Below are 11666 nucleotides of genomic sequence, written 5' to 3'. Positions count from 1 at the left end.
GAGTGTAGGATTGTGTTGAAATCGCTAATACAGAGCCACCGTCCATCTACAAAGGATCAAAGATGTGTTAAAAGTGCCCAGGACTTAGCTCGTTGTGCAGATTCTGGCTAGCCATAAGAACATGTCAACCACCACATGTATTCGCTGTCCTCCACCACCTTAACTAGTATATGGTTTGCAGTAAAATTAAAAATGTCTAATTGCACATCTCTCTTCCAGATTAGCGCCAAGCCTCCCCCTAAGTCGGGATATTTCACAACAATCCGATTTGGAAAAGGCAAGTCACCATAAAGTCTTTCAAATCCATCTCTATCTAGTCTAGTTTCCATTAGAAAACACGTCGTGGGAGCTTGCTCCCTCACAATCTCGCAAAGGCTACGACCTATCCAAGGGTTCCCAAGCCCTTGGCAGTTCTAACTTAGGAGCCTCATTGCTTCCAGTAAGGGTGGTTTGCCACCCTCGCCGATATCTGATCATCACAGCTTGCCTGTGTCGCCATCTTTCCTCGATTGAAATTCTGCGCTTCATCCTCCCCACATGGTATAGACTCCTCAGACTGTATATTACCTCTCTTCCCTAAAGTAGTTGGATTGCTGGACTTTTCATGCAAACTGGGCCCGCACTCCATCCAATCAAGTCTCACCCACGTGGACTTAGGCTTAGTTAAGTTAGACCCACTTATCACCTCGGCCTGCCCACCCTCAGACTTCAACTGCGCGGCAATTACTTCTATTTTTCAATTAGAATCCAACTTGTCAGTTACCGCAAGCTTTGCTCGACCACTTTCCTTATTTGTGTCATTAATTCTGTTATCAATGGTATCAAACGGTTGAAGATCAGGGAAAATACCAAAAATCATGAACTTTCCAAATTTACCATCCCCAATCACACTAGGGTTTTCTCCTCGCTGTGCCACAGCCGCCGTCTGTTTCCCCAACTCCGGTTGCCTGCTTAGAGCATTCTTCAAGTTGTCCCCCAAACCATCGTTTGAAGAAGATGCTGCGTTCGTTTTGCGTTTAGAGGGTGATTTTGGACGGCCGCTCGTAGCTTTTAACCAATCACCATATTAACACACCACATTCCCTCCATTCTTCTCTAGTGCATAGTGGCTTGCACAAGGACGTAGGTCATGAAGCCCACAAAAATGGCAGAACATTGGGGGCCTTTCATACTTAAACTTCACCCAAGTGCGCTGGCCATCCGATCCTGCTATGAATCCACCATAAAGAAGCGGTTTGGTGATAGGTAGGGACACACAGACTCAGAGAAAGAGGTTAAGGTTGTCGGGGCTTCTCCTCCTCTCCACCCCCTCAACTACTCCCAACCAACTTCCCACTTCTGTTACTACCTGAGGGGTTGCCATGTCGAAGGGAGCCTCCCATATTTGGGCCTAGAGAGATGCATGATCTAGTTTCACATTCCCAGCACTCATTCCTTTTTGCCACCTTGTAAGCATTAACAGTTGATTATTGAAAGTCCATGGACCACCTCTCAGGATTCGTACCATATCAAACTCTGATTGTAACTTAAATTGAAATAAGTTTGAGCCAACCTCTAAAATTTTCAAATTATCATCTAAACCCTAGGCTTTCCTTAAAGTGCTCTTAGCTGCCTTTTTATTGAAGGTTTTGCATGTAAGGAATTTCCCTATGAGACTCAAATTGCAACGCTCTGTTTCCGCCATTCTTCCCTCGTCTGATATTGCAATAACTTTTTCTTTATACTTGGTTAGCTTCATTTTCTCCAAATAGTCAATCACATCGTTCACCATGTGGGGTGGTCTTTATTACAAGGAAAAGGAAACAGTACCCTTAGGGCTAGCCTAAGGGAGGGAGGTACTCGTAGAGAACAAGAGAGAGAGCTCCTACTCAAGAAGAGAGAAGCAGGATTTTACTTTATAAGTTGATTTGTTGAGAAACACACATTTGGACTAACCATCTGCCGATTGAGCTTAATACAAATGGAGCCACCATCATAAATCACCACTTACAACCACATTAGTTTTTCTATTTTTCAAAACAAGGCAACATTTAAATTAATATAAATAAATTTTATTTCTCCATGTTTGATTTAAAATGGATATAGATTATTTTATGGTTAATACACAGTTTAATTTTTATTGGTATTTTTCATTAACCTATTAACTTGTTTGTTTATTTACATCTTTCTAAAATCACATTTTTTTTAAAGTATTATTATATGTGTGCTTGCATGAGTGCATAAATTAATTTTCAATAAATAAAAAGAAAATGAATAGATAACTATAACTTGACAGATGTAATTTAAAATGAGAGAATGAATTATTGGAGATTAAGGCGTGCCACAGTGGTAAGAAGTCTTTATGACCTATCACATTTGTGAATATAAGATTTGTAGATTCAAGTAGTGGCAAAGACCACTATTGCTCGGGTAGTTCCACACCATGCATAATGGGATTTAAGTAGGCAGGGACAATGACCATACGTGTGAGATACCTTTTTTCTTTTATCTATCTATACTACTATTTAAGGGGGCTCCCAATCCGTTTAAGTCATGAACTCTAAGTTTTAGATATCTCAAAATATCCCCTCCATGCTCACTTATAGGTTTTCAAAATAAAAGCTTACAATTTAAAACCTCCTACTAAATATAAGTTCTTATGTTTACAGTTTCGTTATCGCTTATCTTTTTTGAAATTTAAACAAATGCACCCTATTTTCCTCCTCATCTCTTACCTTTTAAAACAAAATTAAATGCACTTTTTTTTCTTGCTTCTTCTACGTTCTTTTTTTATTTTGAACCGAAAAATCTCTAGGCAATTGGTAAACTCAAATTCAACACAGATTTTCAAGGCATGAAAATAGATATATGAATATGATACCAAAACCAATAGAGAAATGTTATGTAAACAACATTTTCATCACACTTTCACAATAAATCCTAAGTGGTAAATTGTTACAGATTGTTATAAGTGGGTCAAAAAAGTCATTTTAGTAGTAGATTCAAATTATAACCAATAACAACTAACCACCTATAATTTGTTGTGAAAGTATTATAAAAATATTGTAGATGTAACACTTCTCAACTTATATATATATATATATATATATATATATATATGATGGGTTCGTAATAGGAAACTTTTAATAGAAAATTGAAAAAGCTTTCAAATTAGTTAATTATGACATATTTGGTACATATGTTTAAACAATATTTTTTAATTATTTTAAAAATACGTGTAATTAAAAAAGTGTGTGAAAATACATGTAATGCTGTTAAAAACTGAAAACATGTATTTTTTTTTTTTTTATGAGAGAAAATATGTGTTTAAACAAATATACCAAATACCCCCTTAATTTTTCATTTTTTTAATAGTGCATACATAGTTTCCTTCAAAAAAAAAAAAAAAGTCCAGACATAGTTGGAGATTTTTTTTTAGAGAGAGTTTCAATTTATGACGTCCGCTCCTGATGATGCTCGTTATCATCAGATCAATATATCAATTAATTTTTAGTGTAGGTAAAAATTAAACTCCAAAATTCTTATTTAATTATGAGATACTTTACCGATTCACAGTGGAAGATTTTGAACGAAGTTTTAACATCATATCCTTTCATCTTTAAATAATTTTACAGAGAGTACTAGATTTCAAAGCAAGGTACCATGTCACTTTTGAAATTCTCAACCTTACCGTACCATGATATATATGCTTTGTCCTTGACTTGAGAATCCAATGCCGAAAGGTAAAGTGGGGTCCATCCTTGTTTCTCTGCTTTCTTAGTGGATGCTCACTGAATCTGCACAATCTTCCTCTCTCTCTTTCGATTCACAACTTCCACAGAGAGTCACACTCACAATTTACAAATCAAAAGTCACGTCAAACCAAAGAAAAAACTCCCGCCAACAACGCGCCGCGCCACGCCACGCCACGCCACGCCACCACTTCTACCGGCAAACACAGCCAGCAACCACTGACACACACCGAAAATAAAAAACATAACCCTCCAAAAAAAACCAAATCGCTAATAAAATAATTACGAATATAAATAAACACCAAAACACCTTCATTAAAAAGCAAGAAGTATTACAAAATATTTAAGATTAAGAAACTCTCAGTTCTAGAGAGAGAGAGAGAGAGAGAGAGAGAGAGAGATAGAGATAGAGATAGAAATGAAAGTGAAATCGAAGAGATCGAAAACCAATTTAGGTTTACCAATCGTTGTTCTCCTATGTTTACTCTTTCTTCTCGCTGGTTTCTTTGGTTCCATGATTCTGTCTCAGGTTTGGTTTCTCTCTCTCTCTCTCTCTCTCTCTCTCTCTGTGTAATTGTTTTTGGGGCTGAGGTGAGTTTTGGGTTTTGGGTTTTGGCTGTTTCGACAGGATGTGCCTACGGCTAGGGTTATACCGAGGTTGAGGACGCTTGAATTTGTCGAGGATGGTTCGATGCCGCATGGCCAAACTGGAGTAGCTTCTGTTGAATCAATTCCTTTTCAGGTTTGTGATTGCTTTTTATAGGAATCTGATTGATTAGAATTTTGATGCCAAAGTGATTAATGTTGCCTTGATTGTTTGTTTTGTTATATGGGTTTTTGTTTTGGTTGTGGAATTAATGGTGGTGGTTGATGATTAAATGAATGGTTTTAATTTGCTGTGAGAGGTTTAGTACTATGTTGAGTTTTTGGGATATTAAGGTTGGTGATTTTGATCATGGGGTTTTCACTTTTTTGGGAAAATTTACTATTTTGATGGGCATTTTATGCAATTGTGTGATTTTGCATTAATGTATTGGTAGTTAGGAATGTAACTGGAGTACCCTTTGAAACACAAAGCAAACCAGTGCGGGGAAATGGCCCCCTTTTTGTTCCTTTTTAGTGATAGGCATGCAATTATCGCTTCAAATGTAGTAGTATCTTATAATCAGGTGAAATTGTGTTGACTTTTGAAACCAGTGTATTTGAAATGAACTGTTGATTGTTTAAAAACATGATCCATTTAACATTAGGTGAAAGCCTTGTCCAAAGATTGGGGATTTGGGATTGCTTATCAAAAATGATTTGGGATCTTTCTAAGCTTTGTGTTGATATCATTGTTATAAGAAAATCCTATTAGTAAATTGAATTTTAAATCTTTTCCTTCAAACTGGCTGTTTGTCAACTTTTTGCCAAATTTAAAATAGCAGTCCTAGTGAGGACATGCTGGAATTGGAGACATCCACTAGGAAATTGTTTGATGAAAAGGCTCCTAAGAGCCTTGATACCATTATTAGTCAGTACAGGCAGCTGAAGAATTGGTCTGGCATATTGTTTATGGGATCAACTCAGTAATTTTTAACTATGCTTCTTCTTTTCCACCTAATTCATTGTTTGTCCTATTCTTGGATGCAGATTTTGAGCTGGAAACCACGAGCTTTATATTTCCCAAATTTTGCAACAGCAGAACAATGCGAAACCATAATTAAAATTGCAAAGGCAAACCTTAAACCCTCACTTTTGGCTTTGCGAAAGGGGGAGACTGCTGAGAGCACTAAGGGTACTAGGACAAGGTATCATTATACATTTCAGATCCTATTATATGTGCTATACATAATAAAATTTTAGATGAATGTGTTGCTACTTCTTTGTGTTCTTAAAACAAATAATCAGATATCAATAATACCTATTTTAAAATGACAGACCATTGGAAACTAGTAGCTTTTGGGTCATCTCACTGGCCTGGATCCATCCTATATATATTTTCCTACTCAGTCTTTGTTTGTATATAATCTGAATTACATTATTCTAAAGCAACAATTTCAAGTGCATTTGCACCATAGCCTTACCGGATTGGTATTGTTGGTTTTGTTCCTCCATCTATTAATTTCCCGAAGTTAGCTTGGTTCAATTCTTCCGTTTTTCTCCTTTGCATCAATATTTCTGTGTGTATAAATGATTTCTGTATAGTTTGATAACCTCAATTTGGTTATTTCACCTGCTTGGCAACAGCTCTGGCACATTTATTAGCTCATCAGAAGACAAAACTGGAGTCCTGGCTCTAATTGAGGAAAAAATTTCTCGGGCTACAGTGATTCCAAGAAACCATGGAGAGGTATGTTTTGTTTTCAATTTCTCTTTCTACTTTATATAAATAATTTGTTTTCCAAATATTATGGAAGTGCTACTTCCTGTTTTATTGATACATTTGCTGACTTGAGCAGATATTAGTTCTGCTACCTAGATGATTTATCTGTTAATTTGAGCCACCAGGGCATAATGATATTTTAGTGCTTTTTAAATTATATCATGCATAGGCACACTCACGTGTATTTGCAAGTGCTTTATAACATAGAAAGATATTGCTTGTAGACAGCCAACTTCTCTCATCTGAGAGGAGGATTCTTTAGCATTATCAGCTTTACTACTGGTAATTCTTATGAGAAAAAAGGCTTTATTACTAGAAACTCTATTGGTTATTTGCCTCTCTCAATAGTGCAATAGATTACCAAAGTGCATTTTTACACCTTATTAGGAAGCTCTTCTACTGTTTACTTATGAAAAAAGACTTAGGGCCTGTTTGGTACTATTGTTTAAATAACAGTTTTCAGTGTTTAAACACCATAACATCAACACGTATTTCCACAACACTTAAACAACGACACTAGAAATCTCTTACCAAACGGGCCCTTAACTATTGAAAACTATATTGTTCTACTGCTGTGGTATATTTGGGAAACTAACCCACTTGCTTTCCTGGTGGGTGAGGGTTGGGAATAGTTCGAATTTACTAGTTGGAGGGGCTAAGTTGTTGATTTATTAGGGATTCAATGGATAAAAATTTCAAGGCAAAGGAGGCTGATATATATATTTTTTGTTTGGTTAGTAACACACGCATTCAATGCATTTCAAACCTGCACCCTCCACCCATCTTATAGAAGGAGGAAGTACCATTTGAGCCAGAGCTCATTGGCTGATATTGAAGACAGCAAGTGCCGGAATTTTGCTCTAAAACAAAAGAAGAAAGAGAATTGTTGAGGCAACAAATACAGTATTTAAGTGGTTTTGAGGGGGTAGCCTGGTGGGAAGGCTGGGAAAATGACATGGTTTAAGGTTTTAAATGGTCTAAAAGAAGGTTTGTGGTTGAGTTAAAGCAAGGAATGATGAATTGCATTGCTGTCATCAGGACTGTGCACTGCAATTTGAACATCTAAAGTTTGGAAGCTTTCTTATTTTGGGTTAGGATGTTCTTGGTGAGGCAGTTGCCCTTGATACCTGTCAAGCACCTCAACAAAGACAAATGGCTCTAAGGCAAGTGTCCCACTCAAAGAATTACATTCTATACGAAATCTACTTGACTCAATTTCAGCCTACTTTTACTCAGTTTTAACAAAGGCAATTTTGTCTGTCTGTCTTATTTTGATTTAGTGAATAAGGAAAATTTGTCAGTTTCTTTGACTATTTTGGGTTTGGGGAAAGCCAGGGGTTAGAACCTCAAACATTATTGCAAGCCAAATCCTGGGAGAACCTCATGACCTGTAGCACCCTCTCTTTCCTTTTTCATAACAGATATATCCCCCCCCCCCCCCCTCTTCTTTCTCTCTCTCTCTCTATATATATATATACATATATTCTTTTCCAATTTCCCTGTTTGTCATCTCTTATTTTGTTTTGTCAACATCTAGGCCAAGTGTCTGTAATGAAGTTCTTCCCTAGTGCCAAAGCAGTTTTGGGGTCCTCATGCCTTGGGAATGTCTTTCAGCCAACGACATTAAAGTGAAGCCAGCTAGATAGGAAGTTGTATCTTCTACGTTTGTCTTGAACTTCAAGGCCTCATCATATATGGACAAAATGAGCCCTGGTTTTGTTTGCCTGGTTGTTTTTCCCCTAGGAGATCAGATATGATTGTAGAGCTTTCATATCTTTTTATTTTTATTTTTTTGAACATGGTTCCATAACCATTATTGCTTCAAGTTGATCCAGATTTTAAAAGAAATGGAAGGACCAAAACTTTTTGTTGATAATTCTGACGCAAGACAAGCCAGAAGAGAACCTAGGAGGCAGCACTTGGGGTTGCTTGTAGTCAGCACCAAGCATAGGAAAACCACTAGAGTGAGCACCTAGGGTTGATAGGACTAATATTTGCTCATAGAGTAGTACTAAACCCTTATCCTAAGTCCTAACTGTGATAAGAAACCCAAATGACTTATTACAAAAATACCCTAAACTTTAAATAAAAATACTAATTCACCTAATTAAATACTAAGGACCAATAAAAATACCATTGACATGCAAAAATAAATAAAACTAAAGTAAACGATTCTCTCTTTGAGCCTCCCTGCATCATATTCATAGAAAAATAATTTTGTACGTGAAAGGAATTGAAATGCTTTAATAGTTCTCGTGTATAGATTTTATTTTATATATCTTCTTCCTTTGTGATTTATTAGAACCTAGTGTAGCCTATCTCAGTTCTTAAATTTGATAATACTCTTTTCTCATTTCATTGAAATTTTAATTAGTTCTTTCATTACAAGTCCATTTGAAATTATTTTGAGTATTAAATTAATTCCATATCTTAATGTTGCAGTCATTCAATGTGTTGCGGTATGAACTTGGTCAGAAGTACGATTCTCATTATGATGCATTCAACCCTTCTGAATATGGCCCACAACAGAGCCAAAGGGTAAACATCTCCATAATGACACTATTTTTTGTTTTTTCATCTCTTTCTGGAGCCTGTATCTTAGTGCGTCCGATTGGAAGAACAATCACAATTATTAATTTATGATTTCTCTGGCTAGGTACCTTGAGTCCATACTTCAATATGTTTGTTTAAAATTTGATATTTTCCTGCTTTTTCCCCTAATAAACAGCCCAGCACCAAAAATTAAAATAAATTAATAAAAAGAAATAAACAAAGTGAAATAGGATTCAATGGTTTATTGTTTTCCTTGAATGACTTGTCATTTTCGCAGCCTGTGGAAGCTTTTTGCTATGATAGTTGATAATGTTTATTTATAGAATCATCTGTTGTGTTTGTGTTTTCTTTCATCTTCTATTAGCATCTATGTTTTGAATTTATTGGGATTAAATACCATAATTTTCGTAATAAATTTATTCACTTAATCTAGGAAATCATTATTGGAGATATGCAATAGGAAAATTAGTGCTAGCAGACATCATTTTTAACAGCCTCTGCTAGCTAAATCTCATGTAGTCATAGTAGATCTGTCTTATAAAAAATTAGATTTAAGTTGATGTCCCTAAACAATATTTGGACTAAGGGAAACTCACTAGGATTTCTTTCTTATAAATCTCTTTTCTTTAGTATTTAATTAGCGGACTTTCTTCAAGTCATTTGTTCTAATTTTCTTGCCTTGCTTAATACTGAGTGCATCTTATTCTAGCCTTGTATGTTTTGTGGATTAGATGCAAGGATTTGTATTTTCAGCAAATTACTTGCAGATCCTTCTTTGGTATGCTTTACATTGAGTAATTAGAATTATATGTGAAATTGATAAAGTGGTAGTGGTAGGCTTCGAGAAAGTGCAGATTGTTTTAGGTTCATTATTTCATCATACTCTACATGTGTTACTTCATATAAAAAAAAAAAAAAGTAATGAAGTTTTATTGAAGATGAAAAATTCTTCATGTTCACGATGATGAAACTGTCACTGCTCATTATTCATGTTGTCATACTCAATTTTGCAGGTCGCTTCCTTCTTGTTGTATTTATCCAATGTAGAAGAAGGTGGAGAAACCATGTTTCCGTTTGAGGTAGATAAGGAAATTCCATTTTTTTTTCTTGTTCCTTTGTAGAACCAATCATTCTGTTGCAATGTTGACATCGAATTATGTTGATTGCAGAATAACTCAAATAGGGGGATGGGCTATGATTACAAAAAGTGTATAGGTTTGAAAGTGAAGCCACGGCAAGGGGATGGACTTCTATTTTATTCAGTGTTACCAAATGGCACAATTGATGGGGTAATTTTTCTTATTTTTATATTGTACTTGATGCATGTGCATTGTTTCTGTTCTTGTAAACATGAAAGCCTTGAGTCTTCAATTATTGATCTGAATGAGTCATCACATTTGGATCTCAAAAAAATGTTCTTTACATAATCTCTCTCTCTCTCTCTCTCTCCTTAAGTAGCAATTACTAGCTCTCACATTTTCAATTTTCTGTTGGAACTCTCTATCATGTACTTGCTTGCTATAGTGTACTCACTTTGATCAGGCTCTTAGGCCTATGCTTTTTGATTTTTTTTAATTGAGTTGAGGAAAAGTGCAACCACTGATTCTCTCCCTTTGGTGTTCATTTCAAAATAGTAGCCATATCAGTCAATTTGGACTTTGCAAATGAAGCTTGATTGTGTTATTGGAATCGAAAATACCATATCTATTACAGTTTTTCACTTGCTTCAACTCAACTAATGAGTTTCCCTCTTTAAACCCATCCCCACCAAACTCAAGCCATGATAGAGTTATCTTCTTCAGGAAAGCTAACCCAAAATGTATTCCTAAGCCCACTTATAACTGTATGGTAGTATACTTTGTGTGGTACTGTGATTTTTGTTTCTTTTTGGATTTATTTCCACACAAGGAATTTAGAGGGTATTAATGGTTTGTTCAAAATTAAAGAATAATTTGGAGCTAGAATATACTTATTTATTTATTTATTTAGACGATTAACTTTTGCTGAGATGCTAGAATAGTCATTGCAACACAAAAGACCTCTTTTTTCTCCTTTTTCTCCCCTTCTTTTGATCGGTAAGATACGAAGCTAAAACAAGCCAAGTCCCTGGAGGGCCTGGACCTTTTTTATTAATTATCTCTCGCTCTCTTCGGTGATCAAACAAAGCTTTGAGACTTACCGTCACATTTTGTCTCATCTTTGGTATTGCAGACTTCTCTTCATGGAAGCTGTCCAGTGATCAAAGGGGAGAAATGGGTGGCCACAAAGTGGATCAGAGATCAAGAACAGGATGATGACTTTTAATCATCAAGAGGACTAAATATACATCTTTTGTGAACTGTTTTTTTCTTGTCAAGGGTAACAATACCCATTGCTTATTGATGTACAGTTAATACAACTGTCAAAATGAGGACAAAATGCCTGAGAGAGAGAAGAACACGATGTATGGAATGCCTCTTCGTATTTTCTTGGCATTCTAGTTTCTTTAATCACCGGCGTTGGCAGGGATATTGGTCTCATTGTATTACCATGATTTTTTTTTCTTCTTGGGAGGCCATAACCATGTGACTATGGAATCATATTATCTTTTCTTTTAGTTTCTTTTGGTTCATGGCAAAATCCTTACTTTAAGTTTAAGAAAGATTCCCTGACATATATCTATATATATTAAATGAGCCCATATATTACTTTATCTTTACCATTTTTTATGAATCAAGCAAGCTCAGGTACAATATGATTAATTTTGGTATTGCCTAAAATCAGTAATCTTCTATTTCGGAAAAAGAAACGAACTTTTTTTTTTCTTTATAATTTTTACTGATAGAGAAACACACTTTCAAAACGCTAAATGAGATAATGTTGAAATAATATCTATATGGCAATGTTATACACTAAAATTTTTCCTGTATATCTATATGCCGTGGAACATTGGCAGGCTTCTCCATGCGAGAACCTCATAGGTTCAAACCCCCTTCCCTCTCCAACATTGCCGGTAAATTGCTTGTAGTGTCAGGACA

General features: G+C 35.6%; 1 protein-coding gene across 1 annotated transcript; it reads left to right on the top strand.

Moving 5' to 3' along the window:
• The first annotated feature begins 3783 nt into the window (after positions 1-3783).
• Positions 3784-11250, top strand: LOC142642166 (putative prolyl 4-hydroxylase 9). Its single transcript, XM_075816522.1, has 8 exons — positions 3784-4260; positions 4360-4473; positions 5364-5521; positions 5961-6063; positions 8539-8634; positions 9663-9728; positions 9819-9938; positions 10861-11250. The coding sequence occupies exons 1-8, from the start codon at positions 4150-4152 to the stop codon at positions 10951-10953; spliced, it is 861 nt and encodes a 286-aa protein (XP_075672637.1). The 5' UTR covers positions 3784-4149; the 3' UTR covers positions 10954-11250.
• The last annotated feature ends 416 nt before the right edge of the window (positions 11251-11666 follow it).

This window comes from Castanea sativa, chromosome 7 (genome assembly GCF_040712315.1).
Source record: "Castanea sativa cultivar Marrone di Chiusa Pesio chromosome 7, ASM4071231v1".
NCBI classification, from domain to species: Eukaryota; Viridiplantae; Streptophyta; class Magnoliopsida; order Fagales; family Fagaceae; genus Castanea; species Castanea sativa.
This window is presented reverse-complemented; position numbering and strand designations above follow the sequence as displayed.

What these genes read in the sequence shown, in the direction of transcription:
- LOC142642166 (XM_075816522.1), top strand. Translation starts at nt 4,150, where the DNA reads ATGAAAGTGAAATCGAAGAGATCGAAAACCAATTTAGGTTTACCAATC. An exon ending in GTTCCATGATTCTGTCTCAG is followed by an intron (nt 4,261 to 4,359) that starts GTTTGGTTTCTC and finishes CTGTTTCGACAG; the next exon opens with GATGTGCCTACGGCTAGGGT. An exon ending in TTCCAAGAAACCATGGAGAG is followed by an intron (nt 6,064 to 8,538) that starts GTATGTTTTGTT and finishes TTAATGTTGCAG; the next exon opens with TCATTCAATGTGTTGCGGTA.